The sequence below is a fragment of the Watersipora subatra genome, chromosome 8 (genome assembly GCF_963576615.1).
Source record: "Watersipora subatra chromosome 8, tzWatSuba1.1, whole genome shotgun sequence".
Classification (NCBI taxonomy): domain Eukaryota; kingdom Metazoa; phylum Bryozoa; class Gymnolaemata; order Cheilostomatida; family Watersiporidae; genus Watersipora; species Watersipora subatra.
The window spans coordinates 26847127-26865401 of NC_088715.1; the positions used below are offsets into that span (position 1 = coordinate 26847127).

At 32.9% G+C, this 18275-nt stretch overlaps 1 protein-coding gene across 1 annotated transcript; it reads right to left on the bottom strand.

Moving 5' to 3' along the window:
- Window positions 1–15178: 15178 nt before the first annotated feature.
- On the bottom strand, window positions 15179–17813 carry LOC137401712 (NADH dehydrogenase [ubiquinone] 1 alpha subcomplex subunit 2-like). The gene is made up of 3 exons (XM_068088169.1): window positions 17722–17813; window positions 16207–16313; window positions 15179–15423 (listed from the first exon to the last, which is right to left on the bottom strand). The coding sequence occupies exons 1-3, from the start codon at window positions 17802–17804 to the stop codon at window positions 15338–15340; spliced, it is 276 nt and encodes a 91-aa protein (XP_067944270.1). The 5' UTR covers window positions 17805–17813; the 3' UTR covers window positions 15179–15337.
- Window positions 17814–18275: the final 462 nt, after the last annotated feature.

The window sequence follows — 18275 nt, forward strand, 5'->3', positions numbered from 1 at the left end:
GCCGATACAGAAAAGAAAGCACTATGAAAAAAAACAATTGAGCATCAACTAAACATGAAAACTCACTTGCACGTTGCTCCTTATTGGTGTGACCATCAACGAACAGTAACTTCTGAGATCTTGACTGACTATCCACCAGTTTTTATTTGAGCTTGTGGTTAGTGGAAATATACGTACATAAAAATAAATATTCAACAATATTTAAGCACACATCTGTGATTGATTATACCCTTCCCTAAATTACTATCCAAGAAAAGTCAGCTTAAATAGGCTGTTACTTTATAAGCTAGCGATGTTCTAACCTTCTAACCTGTGTTCTTTTAATCTGCTGATATCTCACCTTTAGTTTAAGATCATATTCAGAGTTATGTACAGGAAATATAAAAAGCTGTTTTCTTGAAGGTTGAGTAACTCTTACAGCCTGTACATTTCCATTCTCAGGTACTTTAACGTAACATGGTGAGGGACGTCTCAGAGCGTACATATAAAAGTTATTGTTAGAAACTTGAAATCCAAAATAGCCAATAAAAGGCTATGTGAAAGTGTTCTGATCCTCTGATAAGATTGTTCAATAAACATTTTTAAGTAGTACTTGTTGTGTTGTATCTAAGGAAGTGACCATTTAATGGAATTTCAGTGGCAGTTTTCGGAACCTGCAAAAACTAGGAGATTTAAGAATTAGGCTAAAAGGTCTTGTTACCATCAAGACTTTTTAGCCAAATGGACAACAGGCCCAAATCCTTTTTTGGGCCTGTTGTCCATTTGTCTAAACAAACAACAACAAAGTATTTATAAAAATAAAAGTACTGGCCAAAACACGTTTAATGAAGATTTTGAAAGCCCATAAAATTATATAGCTATCTATCAAATTCACGTTATCATAGCTATTGCGGTTACACTAAAAATGAATAAACAATTGGGTTAAAGTTTTTTGGCAGCCGATTGTACATAACACATTCATATAACACAAAACAAAATACGAATATAAATAATACTACCAACATTAAAGTTAATAAAACTATTTAAATAATAATAAATAGTTAGTGATAACATAATATTATTCAAATTGCTTTTGTTTTAAGAAACTCGGAGAATGCGGAAGTTTATCATACATCAGATACGTTCGATATATAAGATATTATACTGTTTTATTGGTACAATGGAAATATGTTATTACTGGCTTTTATTCATTGGACTGTGAATAAGTTTACGGTTTCTGTCACGAAACACAGAGGATAAAAATTGGCCTCAGTTATTCTGAGGTGTTGTAGTTTGGCTGATTATGTTAGTTTTAGTGCTTCAGTCTAATAAGCTGAATTTCAAGGGTTGAGTGCCATGCTGGTTAACATTTTGGTTGCCTCATTAATCGCATGCGCAAAGTTATGTAATTGGGTCAAGTTGGCATAGTTAAGACAACTCCAATTGCGACACATAAATAAAAAATTTTGACGTTCATATTTTAATTTATCATTTTCGACAGTTTACAATTGATTTAAACTTCACCAACGATTGATGAGGAATCTGTGAGTCATCTTAATTAACTCTCAAATGTAGCTAATTTCATGTTGAAGGAACTGTACGGAAAACATATAAACTGTCCAATGATGACTACTCATTTCAAGAGATTGTATATATACAAATTATTTTTATATTATTAGTTAAAAAGGATAATCACTAATGCACTAATCAGACAAAGAACTCATCTTCCAGTAGCCTTCTGTAAAATTCGAGTTGTTTACCCTCTAAGAAAATTGCAGTAACCACTGTGAATAGTCCCCGTCTAATCCTGTGTCATTATTTATGGATGACAACTTGATACCCATGATACATTTCTGATACAAACATGGTTGTGCATCTACTACAGTACTCTCCTTTACTTTATATTCAGTTGTAATACAAAATGGTATTTTTTATTTTTAAATTTATATACATGTACATTTACTTTTCTAGCCAACAGGAATAATATATACATATAGGCCTACACATTTATGTTTGTTTGGATGAGGAAGAAAAACGTTGATAGCTGTTGTAAATGTTATGGGTGTAACAACATTGATGCAGATTTGACCAATCAAACTCCATAGCGCATCCAGGTTGAAATGTTTTCAATAGTATTACCTTTAATGATGGTTTTGTTGCTATGGTAACACTTGTATGGTGTACGCGTATTTGAAATATGACTAATAAGATAATTTGATCGTCAGCGTAGGTTTCTAGAGCAACAATATATATAACTGCTGTTTTGACGGAATTTACCTGCTGAATTAATTGTTAGCCAAATAATTATGTTTATATAAAACATTTATAGAAATATTTGCCAGTCACTTTAAGCTGTCCCTGTGTTACAATTGCTTAACATGTTTAGCTGCTGATTAATAGGATCACATTTCAAGTTTACATATGTAAAATAGTTATGCAATGCAGAACTTCTAAACAAGTTTGTCTAAAAGGTTGCTACAGGAAAAGACTCACTTAATAAACTAGTCTAAGATAGTGGTGATACATCAAAAAGACAGGCTAGTTACAAATATAGATAGTTATTGTTTTGTACATTATAAAGAATGCTACAAATATTGCAATTTATAAAGTGTCAGTGTTTAAAAAGTTAAAATACAAAGTTTCTGGAGCTATCACACCGTATCTTTTAAACATCAATTATTAACTCTTGCTTTTATAGTTTTATAATAAAATGGAATGAGAAAGTCTAATTTTATTCTATTTTTCAACATTTATTATTTGTAATGCTTGATATAATAACATCAAATAGCTGTGAAATCAGTACAAAAATAATGTAAAGTAGCGGATTAAATTTTATATGTATTCAAGCTTAGAGTACATTAGTGCTATAGTTTAGTGGCTAAACGTCTTGTGATTAAACATGAAAAATATGCTATTGTGTTTAATGCAATACAATGAGATTCATTTATAAGATCCAAACTATGTCATGCAGAGAAAACCACTAGTCTTTTTTTGTAGAAGATTTGTCTTCCTACAGCCATGAGATCCAGACGTCATCATGAAATAGTTAACAAGCCACAACCTAAAACAAGGAATACAGTTTTGTTCTGCAACCAGTAGTGCCCGACAACTTAAAACTGAATTATCATTTATACAAGAAATGCTGGCATGTTATAACAATAATTTCGTATAGATTGTAGTGAGCACCTCAGTTACAAACTCTAAACTAGTCAGAAGTAAAAAATCTTATAAAATAATTGACCAGTGGTCTTTAGATTCCTCAAGGTAGCCTTAGCTTCCTCAAGGTTAGCCCGTTTAAAAATGTTCAGTGTTTGTGCTAAGTAATGCAAAATAAAGTGTTGATTGTGTGCTCATCACATTTATTTACAAACACAAGGGGGCTAAGACAGCCATATCATCAAGTATACTCTCAGTAGTCTCAAAGTTAAAGTTATCAGACCAAAAACATGTGATTTTTGGTAGTAGAGTTAAAGCTAAACTATGAGAATATCTCCCTAGAGAACTAAGTTGTCACGCTGCTATTACAGAAGTTGGAGCTCCATTAACAAGGAAAATTGAGCTCTAACTGTCATATATACATTCACTTGTCTATTGCTAAATACAAGTGTTACAACCAGAAAAAAGTAATTGCTAAGAGATTGATAAACAAGCTACCGGGTTCTATTTTAGCTTGTTATTGGTGTAAATATACATGAAAATAAAAACTTACCTCTTTATAAAAACAGATCTTTGACTAGTTAGACTTTTTATGAAAATACTAACCCAGAAAAGTCAATTTGTAAAAGTTGTTACTTTATAAGCTAGCCATGTTTTAACCTGTGTCCTTTTAATCTACTGATATCTTACCTTTAGCCTTAGATCATATTCAGAGTTGTGTACAGGAAATCTAAAGAGTTGTGTCCTTGGAAATTGAGTCACTCTTACAGCCTGCACATTTCCATTTTCAGATACTTTAACATAGCATGGTGAGGGACCTTTCAGAGCATACCTATAAAAGTTATTGTTAGAAACTTGAAATCCAAAATGGCCAATGCATGGCTAAGTGCAAGTATGCAGATTCTCTGATAAGATTGCTCATTAAACAATTTTGAGTTTTACCTGAAGTTGTTAGTACTTGTTGTGTTGTATCTAAGGAAGTGACCATTTAATGGAACTTCGGCAGCAGTAGTCAGAACCTGCAAAAACACGTAAATTTGAGAGCTAAACCGAAAAGTGTTGTAGAAACATTTTAAGAGTCTGTTGTAAATTCATTCAAACAACACAAAGAAAAATATATCTAGAAATAATAGTACTAACATTGACAACAAGAACTTAAAATTAACACTATAACAAAACTATTTTAGTTGCTTGTGTTTCGGAAAATAAAATAATGTGGAATGTGATCTTATATTAACAGGCTTTTGTTATTTGAGTATGTCTAACCGGGTGGTTATTAAATAAACTTTAGCTGCAGTGGTCACTGAAGCGTGTAAGCTATAAAAGCTTGAAAATTTAAAAATTATAGATAAAACATGATAAGAGCATTTTGGAAGCCTGTTGTACATCTATGTACGTAACACAAGACAACTTCGCTGATGATGTTGCTAAAACTATATACAGTAAAGTAGTAGCAGCACAAGACTTCATGAATTGCTCAAGTTTTGAAGGATCCAGAGAATGTAAAAATTTTTTAAATATTAACCCAGGTTCAGGATTGTGGCACGTCTACCAAAATCTTCAAAAATATGTATAATTTATAAACATACAAAAATAGGAATATTACACGTTACATAGTATATATAGTTTAGTATCAAAGATTCATAAAACAGAAGAACTTGGAAGAATATTTTCTTTTTTGTTTTAAATGCATGTTGCGTCATGCTCAAGCTGTTCTTGAGGGTCCATGTATATGCACTGTGTAGCCTTGAGTAAATGTGACACAATAGATTGTACTGAAGTAGTTATATCTACCAACCTGGCCTACTCTCAATGGCTCACTACATTCAGCTGACAAGTAGAGTAAAGTGGTGGCAGGTGCTCCGGAAAGAGCTTCAGAGGCGTAGTCCGGGGAGACGATGTTCCAAACAAACATATGATCAGGGTTAGCTGTATATAAAGATGTGTTCACAGCTTTCATCACAAAATCTGTCAACAAAGAAACCGTAAATAAAATGGGCCATTTATTCAAATTTTATCTGGGGTAAAATGAAATGAACAAAAAACCCTTATTCAGATGATAATGTGTGAATAAACAAAAAACAACATTTTATTTTTACAATTTTTATTAAGTTTTGACTAGGAACCAATTAGCTTCTTAGAGGATTCAGCTATAAGAATTGGAAGCTCTATTCAATGCAATGGGTTTTTTAATTAACATACAAAACAGTAAACAACTAAACTATACATACTAACATTGTCAGCATAAAGCTCATATAAAATCATGAAAGCTGTCAATCCCAATATCCTTTGATTAGAATATAAAAAACAAATACTAATTTATGTAGTACCGTAGTGAGCTCAGCTAATTTAACCTAATGGAAAAGCTGCCAGCTGACTATTAAATTCAGCTGTGAATCTTTCTGTTTACTATATATGATTGGTAGGATAACTTCCACATACTTCAGGTAGTTTTTCCTTATTCAAAAACTCCTTTTAGGATACTATTTATCAACAAAGAATACATTTGTTGGGTCTTAAAATTTAAAGCATTTTCAAATGGAGTAAAGCTAGAGCAGCCTTCAGACCATAAACATAGATATTTGAACTGTGTAGCGGAAAGTGGGAAACTTTTAATAACAATTGGTTACAGGGGAGATAATAAGAAAAACAGTCTCACATATAGACGTTTCCTTGGAAATATCTACTTACCAAATCCAGCATTGAGTGTTCCTTTTGTAACGATCTCTCCAGTAGAAGTAATTTGAAAGCTTCGATAGTCAAATGTAGTCAGCGAATAGCAATCACTGTACACAGATATTCCACCAATCACAAAGGTTGTTTCAACTAGAAACTAGAAAAATATAAAGACTGTGTTTAATTGATTTTCTGTTTTGAAGTTTTGTTATTTTACAAGATAAAGTTGTACAAAAGGAAATCTATACCAAAACTAAAAATTTGAAATAAAACCAAAAGGTTAACTAAACATGTATGTACATAATAGTTAAATCAGATATACATAGACAACCTGATTCATCAATTAAACTCAGTGAAATGTTTTTAAATATTCAACTTTTTCAATACTTAGATGTTTGCAAACTTTAAAGCGATATGTTTGGTTACTCTATTTCTAAGGCCGCTGAGCATAAGAAAAAGGTTATTTAACAATACTTTAACTATATAACTAAAATTGTTAGCATTCTGTAGTTTCAAAAACCAGTCAAAGTAACGGAAAAAAATAAAAAATAAACTTTAATATTTGGTTCTAACTTATTCATGCCTTTTAAAAATATATATTTGTCAGATAAGAACAAGTCCCTAAAATAAAACTCACCAGAGCAGAAACTAACATGCAAGGAGAGAAACCTGACATTTTTACCGGCATGAAATCTTTGATAAAAAGCAATTTCAGCTCATCATGACACTTGCAGAGCTTGTCTAACCTTTTATACCACCTTCACATCCGCCAGTCTCACTTGAGTGCGCAATTATGTCTTTGTAGAAAATATTTCAAGTGGTATTACAATAAAAACTTTCCACTCACTGTAATTACATGTAATTTATCCTGTTGTACAGGGAATTCCCTTACTAAACCCATAATCTGTCACACTTAGCAGTTAATGTGATAAATTGAATAGCATTAAAGGAGTCATCTGTAATTATCTGGACAGGCGAGTCTACCGGTCTCTCTGACTATTTAGTTTCATAGAGTTGGTTTATGACTCATTGAAACATAAATTATCTCCCTTTGTGATTTATATATCTTATTTGCTATGAAATTATATATGCTTACAGCGTACACTACACTGCACTACATATACTGGACTACATATATTGTACCACATATACTACACTACATATACTGCACTACAAATGCTGCACTACATATACTGCACTACATATATTGCCCTACATATACTGCACTACATATACTGGACTACATATATTGTACTACATATACTGCACTACAAATACTGCACTACATATACTGCACTACATATACTTCACTACATATACTGCACTATATATACTGCACACAATACGTTGCTCACTGTGTCCTGATTTCATGCATTTGGATTGGCCGTGTCATCAACATTTATATAGTTTTGTGCCAAACCTAACCATAACTAGCAATAAAATATTTTAATTTGTGGCATAATTCTGGCAGTCACTAATTTAAATTGAATAGTAATGATATTTTTAGCTGTTAAAGTCATGCTAAAACTTCACATTAACTAAGCACCACCATAATTAAAGTTGAGAGACAACGGCAATCAGGTGGCAGCATTTAGTTCCTTTGGCTTTTGTTCGCTGCTGTAGCCGCACGAGAGACCAAAAACCTTTACTTCAATTCAGAGAAAATCAAAATGAACTTAGCAAAAAAGTAAGAAAACAATGAAAAAGCGAAATTGAACTACACCCTTTGATAGCAAAAAGAAAAAATCAAGCACTTTTTCAAAAAGTCAATTAAAAATATTATGCAATTTTAAAGCTTCTTAATTAACAAAATGATGAGATACAAGATCAAATGTTGCAGCTATTTAGTATTTACCTGTGAATATATCTGTGGACAATTATGTGTATCAATGAGGTCAGTATACTTTTAATATTGCACCAACACTAACACCAACACTCAATGGGCTACAAGAGTGCTTTAGTAGAAGGTATGAATTCTTTGGAAAACAATTCGGTCAAAACAATTAAAGATAATATCATCAGATGTACATATGTTACACACATTAACCTTTGTATAAAACCTCTTGTTACGTTTTGTTGACAAATGTTGGTGAATAAGCATGTAAATATTTTGTCAAAGCCCTCAGCTCTAAGCTATATTAGTAGAGAATAAAGAGAACGGATAAAAATTAATAAGAAAGCAGAAAAAGAGAAGATGTTGTGTTGTACAGATTGTTTACACATTTGTATAAGCTTGTCGTCATTTTTATAAGTTATTACGTAGTGAATATTAAACATTATCAGATCTACTGCCATGTTTAAAAATATAACTACAATATACCATACATATGACAGGTCGCAGCAGGTACTCTCTGTTTCCACGCCGGAAACTGTACTTATACATTGCCCTTAATGACATTGAAAAATTTGCTAATGGGCTTGTTTAAACCATAAAGTGGTGCAAGTGAAATAATGTTATTTTGAAACACTTTATCTTATACTAACTACCAGGAAAATGATGGAGTTGCCAATTATGCAACTCGATCAAATGATGGCAACACGAGGAATTTTAAAGGGGAATTTAGCAGAGCAGTGTGGGGGAGTTTGCATATTGGATGTACAGCCAACGCTTTCAATGAGGAAATTTTGAACTTAGAGTTATGCATTTTATCTCCAAACAGCAGAACTAATTCATGAATAAAAATCTGAGGATTATTTATCAAAAGTAGACAAACATTTACTTACTAAACCCTGACTCCGATCAACCATGTAACTTTTATACCTTTTACAGGCCAATTTTCGATAATTTTTTACAGTCAACTGAAAAAGAAAATTGTGAAGAATGAAAAAATATTTATTTCCTGATTTGTGTTAAATAGATAATTGCATACCTACAAATGATACATAATAGTTTCTAAACATCTTAGCTATATTTATGGGTGACAGCAGGTAAATATTATTTATTGATAGCACAGCTTCCATCACAAGATAATTATGTTATAGTAAATTTATCACATTATCTATTAACATCCACTTCCTCAGTAATTCTCTAGTCTACTTACTACTTACTAATAGCCTACTTACTACTTACTAATAGCCTACTTACTACTTACTAATAGTCTACTTACTACTATTATAAAGATGCGTACCAAAAGATAACCATTAAACAACCCCTACCGTCTCTAGCCTAAAAGATGTTAGACAATGGAACCTAACGCTGCACGTGTGATGAATTGTGGGTATTCTGTTCACTGCGATAACCAAAGTTGATAAATGAGAGATCACTGTTGAGATTAGCCAAGGCATGATTGACTGTTGGCTCACTCATTATGATAGTAACTAAGGTTGGCTGTCATAATGAGTGTTATAACGCTGCTACTGAGAATAAATATGGGCACAATTATTCTGAGGTGCTATAGCTCGATTAGTTAGCTCAATATGTTAGCTCTTCGGTCTAATAAGCTGAATGGCATAAATTCAAGTGCCATGTTGGGCAACATTTTAGTCAACAGTTCATTAAATGCATGTACAGTGTTTGGGGATGTATAAAAGTTGGCACATATAAAACAACTGCCAGTGTGATGAAAAAGGAAATTTTTTTACATTATTGCATTACATTCATTCATTCCTCCATTTTATAGTTTCAGTCTGTTCAACTTTGTGTCAGAAATCATCTATTATTAATGAAAAATTTGTGGGTTCTTAAATGAACTAAATCTAATACATTTAAATAAATTAAATTTATTTAAATGCTCCTAAACAAATCTGAAGTGAAGTTGATTTTAAATTGAAAGAGTGACAATAAAAGTTGCAATTTCCGCAATAAGAGCACTCATATCAATAAATTAAATATGGATTAATTGTTTGTCATTTGATAATTACGAAGGTTTATGAATGGAAAGCTTGGCCGCTGCAATTTAAAATGACTCCTGATAATAAAGAAAAACACTTGGGGTAATCTTTTCTGTTTTAATATTAATTATAAACAAAATGAATGATAGCTACCACTATCATTCAGTGCGGCATTCATAGTATATTTTGCGGTTTGCTTCCCTCACTCATGCTTTCTCAAGGAGTTGTCTTCTTCTAACAGTCTTCACTTGACTGGAAGAAAAGAGACCCTTTATAACTGTTTTGATACATAACTACTTGAAGCATTTAACTATCTATACAAAACACTTACTAGAGCCTATACTATGTTCCTGCTATACAGGTTAATCTAAGGAATTCATGCAATTTTTTGACAAAGAAAAGTGTTGAAACATTTTCTATGCTTTCTCAGCAGACATAGTCTTTGCGCACACAATTATCTGTAGCTAGTATTATCTGCTGAACATGCACTTAGAATTATTCACTCATTTTTACTGATGACAAACTCTTATGCGCATAAAAGTATATGCAATTTATGTGCCCTACAAATCTACAAACGTAAAAGCATGTATTATTATAGGTATTTTCTAACGCTAGCATAGGCTGTTTGACATTAAAAATACTTTATTAGAATGCATACATACATCTAAAAGAAATTTGTTCATTCTCATTCTTTAAGCTTTTATTACAAACTAGCGTTCCGGCAGTTCATTGCGTCATGAGAGATGATCATGTTTAATATTTGTCTGAACAATTATACTTCAATTTTGCAAGGTTGCTGTCTGCTGATTTGTTTGAATGGCAACATGATCGGTTGCCAAGCTGAGTGTCCGGTTTTGAATCCTGCCCGATAAAATCTTTTTTTCAAACATTCAAAATTTAACCATGGCTTTAAACGAACTGTCATGCCTATTATTATAGTCAAAACTAGCTGAATACTTTGACTAGATGAATTTCGACTAGCGTTGCTTATAAAACGGTTTATAAACAGTTGCAGGTAATGTAGTTGCCATTGGCTAATTTGAGTAAGCTAGGATCCGTATTGATAAACTTATTAGGTGACAATGCGCATAACGCAGAGTCGCTAAGCATATGTTAGCCCAGATAATGACTCATATAGCACAATAAACCTTTTGCATTGAATTGGGAGGAATTTTTATTTGGCCAAACATTGGCTTTGTTTAGTTTGTTAATTGCTGTTTTTTAAATTAGCAAATATTTAGCCATCCAAATCGTAACTTGTAGCAAAGCGTCACTACATCTATTACGAGTAATATCTACAATTGACGGAGTTCTCATTACCTAGCAACACGATTAAATTGGAGGCTATCGAGCATTCTTATTGGATAATGACTTCATTATGTGCTGCGACTCGAGAAATTGAATAGGAAGTCCGTATCAAAGCAACACTATGCTAAAACGTGAAGCAAACCGCTAGGTATGTACATTGTTCAGTTTTAAATAATCAAGCCTTAGCAAGTAGCCGTATGTCAGTTTTCTAAATTAAATTTGCACAAGCCAACTCTAAAAGAACCAGTAATTTTTGTAAGTGGAAACCAACTTTCGTATTTTTATCAAGCTTTGAAATTTTTTATAATTCCAACTATTCTGTCCATTTACATGTATATTCTACTAATGTGTTTGACAGCACGATGTGTTAAGATTAATAAAAGACAACAACAATAATCAGATCATTGGTTGAGTTTTACTGGAGACCTGCAGAGCTTCAAATACATGCATCTCAAGTAGCTGAATGGATTAGTTTGGTGTCTTGTGAACAGGAGGTTCCAAGATCTTATCTTCTCTGATATAGATTTTTCATTGTTAGATTTTAACCAGCTATAGCTGAAATAATGAGCAACAAACTTTGAGATTTATATATAGATTTATATATATATATATATATATATTTATAACCCTAAAACAAATTTTTGCATTCAGTGACCTGAGTCATGTGTCAGTTATTCATGTAGAGAATCTCCTGACAATTTACTACTCCTGTTTGTTAATTATGTGCAGAGCCTTAGCATTTTACAAAGCCCACCCATCTTACAAATTTAAAAACACTTCAAAAACGCATGATAAGGGCCATTCACAAAAAACCTCGCCTAACCCACACCAAACCTCTTTTCAAATCATCATCCATACTACCTATCAGTTCACTATATTCATATCGCATTATACTTTTAACCCAATATATGAAACCCGATTCTCAAATTCCTGTCTAAATCTCCCACAATCTTCATTCCGTGCAGGCCATCGCAGGGTGGATTTCCAACAAGCCATTTTTTGGAACCAGCTTCTTAAGTCTATTAAAGGCACAGAGAAAGTGGCCAGTTGCAAGAGAGAACTTAGGTAGTATCTTTTAACATGTGAATAAAACCAATGACGACAAGCCCAACGCTACGACTAGCTATGCTATTGCGTATTATGGGCTTCATCACTCCTCCAGCTTTTTTTTTTTGCTCAGCTACATGTAATTTTGTTGATGAAAATAAATCACAAATCACAAAATGTTTATTACATTTAATTATGTCTAGCTCATGTCACAATAAATTAGTATGTATAACTTTTAATTAGCGTTAGAAGTCATCTACAAAAGGATGTTTTTGCCAAAATAAAAATATAATAATACTATGAAAATAAACATAGTAATAAACACCTAGTAGCCAATAGCTATTCATGCTTTTATTTACTCTCAATCATTGGTTGAATTCTTTCAAATACCTGCTACTGATTGGGCAACTACTGCAAATGTGAATTTGAGAGCAATTTACCAAATTAATGCTAACCCTTGCCTTGACTGCCGAAATGTGACGATTCTAACTATTGAAGAGGCCAATTAATATAGACGCCGTAAGATAGTTCATTACCACCTACCTTTTAATGGAAATACTAGTGATCAATTAGTATTAAATGCAGCACTTGGTGTTTGTCTCTAGACAGTGAAACTTGGCTTTTTAATTTCCATTCATAACTGACACACTTGAACAGAAACAACGTTTTCGACAGGCTCCAGTAGCTAATTATGACTAAACAATTTTGCCTTTGGTTGCTACCTAGGAGCCGCATTATTTAAATTTTGCAAAATTTCTCTTTTATTTAGTGAAGAATAAATAACAAAGGTTGAATAATTAAAAAATACTATTGTTTTTTTGCTCAAATAAAACATTTTTAGATTAGCCAAAGTTATTTTTCAAAGTTCCGTATTAAAAAAGGGGATTGCAGAGCGGACAAGGACATTTGCTTTACTATAATTCTTCATTTCTTACAGTTGATTTGGTGCCTCGCCCGCTGCTACGCACCCCGTAAACTCTCTGATTATTTCTATTATTTATCACCGACTAAGAAAAGAAATGTTGTCAAGTGCCAATTTCAGGTTTTTTGGCTTTTTACATTTCCTGAACAAGGTTTAGAATCGGACATGATATTATTATCTTTTCAATTGCGCTTCATTCATCTTTTGTAATTCGACTTACACGGATATGAATATGAGATAGGCAAAGTTTTAACAGCACACGAAACAGCAGCAAGAGATAAGTCTTAATTAGCTGGATCGGCAGCGAGCTGCTGCTCTATGTTACTAAAAATAGAAACGAATAATTAAGCACCTAATATCTACTCTCATTAACTCTAAGGTTACTACTAGAAGAAATATCATGAATTATCGATGTTTACTTCCGATTATTAAGCACAGAGACAAGAGTGCTAAGCAAAATATGCATTAATTGCTTAAAATATTTTTGCTGTTGTTTTTTCAAATTATAGAATTTGATCAGACGATGTTGTTTCTGACTGCTTAAAATAATCTTTTGGGGTTTCATACAGTAAGTATTAACTTGGACACCGAGTGAGCAAAGTTTTGTGTTATTCGAGCTTTGAAAGTACTATATTAACATATAACATTAACATAAATCTAATGATGAAAATAAGAGAAAGTTGATCTGTAAACCAAAAAACTAATCATAGGAACTATGATTCAATATAATAATTCAATGTAATATTCAATATTACAGTACATTCAACATTATAGTATATTTAATATTAAAGTATATTCAATATTATAGCATATTTAATATTACAGTATATTCAATATTATAGCATATTTAATATTACAGTATATTCAATATTATAGCATATTCAATATTACAGTACATTCAATATTATAGTATATTTAATATTAAAGTATATTCAATATTATAGCATATTTAATATTACAGTATATTCAATATTATAGCATATTTAATATTACAGTATATTCAATATTAAAGTACATTCAATATTCCCAATGTTGATAATTAAATACCATGTTTCTTACAACACGGCTGCAACTTGCCAGTCAGCATCCTCTAACATGAGCTACTAGTCATGGCAATACTACTCCAAGGAGATAAAAGGAGAAATGAAAAAACCTCTTGTGAAGCTGGCGTGTAACATTTTAGAAATCTCACAAGTTCATTGAACTCAACAGCATGATCCATGATCATGCTGTTGAGTTCATGGTGCATCTTGAGCATGATCATGCTGCACCATAATCATGGTCATGCTGCACCATAATCATGCTGCACCATGATCATGCTGCACCATGACCCTGCTGTTAAAAGCATGATCATGCTGCACCATGATCATGCTGTTGCAAGCAAGATCACTGTTAAAAGAATTATACTTGGTACAGGTTTATTCTCTTTCTACTAACATGTACCTCTGTTTAAAAACTGGAACTTTTCAATTGAAGGGCACGTCTGATTTTTATGACAGGCAAAAGGTGGGCCAGGAAGATGCTGCATTCAATGCTCCGAGTCTAGATTGGTAGCCAACAATCTTGTCAGCCTGATGCGGTATATGAAACTTTCACTCTAGTGATGGATGTAATAATAGAAATCAATAATTACCAATCAAAAGTTACACACACATAATAGCACATTTGATCTATAAACCATATTCTAAGACTACACTGGTAATTGTCTCCCTATTGATGGAAAAACAACTCCATGAACATTGTAATCCTGGAAGAAAATATTATTTCATTAAAGGCTTGTATACACTGTATCACAATATACCCACAGTCATCCAACACTACACGAGTGATCGTCTGTGGTAGCACGTTTATGCTATCACAACTCATCTTTATTTACATCAGCGAATAGCCTGTAACAAGTGTTCTCATTACAATGCGGTCACAGACACGATGAACTACTACCATGAAGAGAAATATAGATCACGTAATCTGAAGCAGCCAATCACCATCACCAAAGCACGTTGCACAGTGTGCCATGGATGTACAACAAACCATTGCGAAAGTTTGACAGTTCGAACATATTTGCGATGCCTCCATGATGACATCGGTCTACAGTGCAAAGTTCACGAATAATCAGCGAAGGAACGATCCCCAAACACTGCAATAGGGTATATTAGTATTTTTGGTGAGATGTAATATTGTGGTAGGAGTTGTCTAACATGCTGAAACTGCCTAAACTTGTTAGAAGTACATCAGTCATAACAATAGGGTGAATGGCAGTTCCACTCAAACCTTAAGTTTATTCAGCATTTGAGCTTCACAATAAAAACATTCCAAATAACACAAGTACAATGTACAGTATTCACATTCCATCAGAAATTCATTCAAACTAGCAACAAATAAATAATGCAGACACAAAATTGAGACGATAACTCCCAGCTATTTGACAGCCAGTTTTAATACTTCATCCATCACTTGTGAACTGTTCTTATCTCCAACGCCAACAGAGGATTCCTGACCAAATTCTGTAAACAACAGAGCTGAGAATAAAAAATCTCACAAACTTGAGAAAAAGACAACAGCATAGCAGATATTTTAACCTTTTGAGTACTAGAGTCACCTATGTTGGGTACACTAATGTTATTGTAGATATCGCACTGAACTCCAGCTAAAACACCTGAATCAGTGATAGGCAGATGAATGGTGACAGAAACAATAAAATAACTACACCAAAAAGATATTCACTACACTCAGCAGAATAGATATGGTATAATATGCTAGACAGCAAGCAACACTAATTACAGTACAATGTTAAATGACGCAATATTTTCAATTGAATCAGCTATTGAAACAAGGCCTTCAGTTTTGATGAATGTAAAACATCTCAATACATGTTTGAATTGATTCAATTGCCAGGATGGTTAAAGATTAAAATCAACAAAACTTGATCGCAGTTAAAACACTAAAAAAAGAGACAAAATGACATCACTAGTTGTTATTTTGCTATAGTTGATATCGGCTATTGTGTTCCAGTTGCAGCGCTATGCGTCTCTTTTCTGTCAGTCTCTTTGCAACTATAGATGTCGTAATAACACTTTCGCTTGATCGGAGCGATTTAACTGTGATCAAGTTTGTGTCTATTTTAATCTAGAAACATTCTAGCAATCAGATCAACTGAAACATCAGAAACCAAATCTCAAATGATAGAAATATATCGATATTTTCTGATAAAATCTTCTGAAATTTTGTGCAAGTTGCCAAGTTCGTCATTATTAAAAAGCAAATAAAATGACAACACTGGAACTTACCATGCCTTGCCCAGATCTTAGGAGTGATACCGCTGCATTCTCTTATCAATATTGGAACTTTGGGGTTGGCCTTTTTCAATCCTACATACTCTTTAGTTATAAAATCTCTACAATATGAAAATATGGTAAATCTCCTTTTAGGAGCCTTCTTTTCGTGCATCGACTTTATCAAATAGTCTGAGGACCCTAATGTGTGTGTGAGTTATTTATCTGTATTGCTATCTAGTCAACTCATCAAGGGCTGCACACAAAAATAGGACTATAGCATAAAACAGAATAAAGAGGTGGTTAATGATGCTTTACTGGCTCTGGATTTTGATCATGGAAGTCAACTTTTTTTCATGCTATATTTTATAAAAAACAGCTCTATTTCATTAACAACTGACTAGTTGTATAGCCTACATTTATACAAGTCAAGGATGCTACACATTCAAGACCGTTACTTATAGTTCGTTTTACATTCATATTCATTCTGTGAAGATTGCATCTGCATTTTAAAATGCAAAAGATAAGCTATTCAATAAAAATGCATCCAACAAAAATAAACACCAGTACCCTGAATTTGGGGATGATGCAATTGAAAGTTCTTATAGCACTTACAAGGTGTACACCAAATAAAAATTACGTATCAGCGAGCAACTCTTAGCTGTAATCCTGGATGACAAATAATTTCTACTTTTGAAGTTGTCGTTATAAATGAAATTGCAGAAACTTGTTTTACATTCATAAACAACAAAAAAGTATTTAGCTTGATAGTAATGACATATTAACTTGCCTAAAATAACTAGCATACTTGTAGCTGTATTTTGTATGTGCTGAGTATGTAAAAATCTGAACTCTAATACGACTAGTAAACCAGTAAGTAAGGTGATGAATTAATAATTACGAGCTGTAATTGCTATACAGACCCGAAAATATAATTATTTTGTCAATTTTTTCTATTTCTTTGTGTGCAACATTTCGCCGTACTTTTCACCGTACTGTTTCATAGCGCAAACTTTTTTGACAAATACTAATTCCATAAATGCACCGAAAAACTGTAGTAAGACCTGCGCTCAGCACGGCATTAATAGTAAATTAACTTCGCTGTTCACTTGTGTATGCTTTGAGATGTAATTTTATTTAAAAAGCGCACTTGTTCAAAATGACGCTATAATATAATGAGTAAATATGTTCATATGCTGGTTAAAGCGGCCATTAGAGCAAGCATGTCTAGAGGACCATGCAGAAATGTTTTAACATGTTTCCTCGACTATTCTGTGTAGCTTAATATATACATGCAAATGGGGTATCGGTTGCAATATTTTCTTAGACCAATGTTTCTTATTAATTAGATAAAAATGACAAGTTACATTCCCAGTTGTTTGCTAGAAATATATATCGATTACGCTTCTTGTCTATTCCAGCCAACAATCACGCGTGACGGTGTAACACGATTAATATAGGTTTATTTATTGCAAAAACCAACAAAACTACTAACAAACTAATAGCCCAATAACTGTGCGTATCACCAACCTAACACCTTGACTAGCAGCAGACGTTTGGCAAAGGTGAATTCTTAGCTCCTTTAGCCGGGGCGCAAACTTGACTGCAGCCATTTCAAACGGAAACAGGGTTGAGCATAGTCCTCTCGAAAGGCTTGCACGCATAACCAAAACTGCCGCTTTTGTAAGTAGCTCTCCATAGTTCGTAATTTCATTTAACCCAACAATGTTAATTTTATGTAGAGTGAGCGTGCGTCAGTAAAATCAGACTATCCCAATATGGCTGATTATTGTGATTAGTAACCCGTTTGATTTCAGTTTCTCTATTGCTTCCCCAGGAGTATACTTCCATATTGCCCTATTTTGAATCCATTGCAAGGTTGGTTATTAAAAATCTATATTGTAACAACATGCATAGAAATAGCTTTCCTAGTATTAATATAATTTAGGCGCAAATATTTTCTTACGCATATTTCATACTGTATTAGCCACATTATTGATTTGCATCTTGCAATTGCCTCTTTATTTTGTTTACTGCATCTGTTCTTTGGGATATGTTTTTAATTGTTGGCTAGTCAGTTGTTA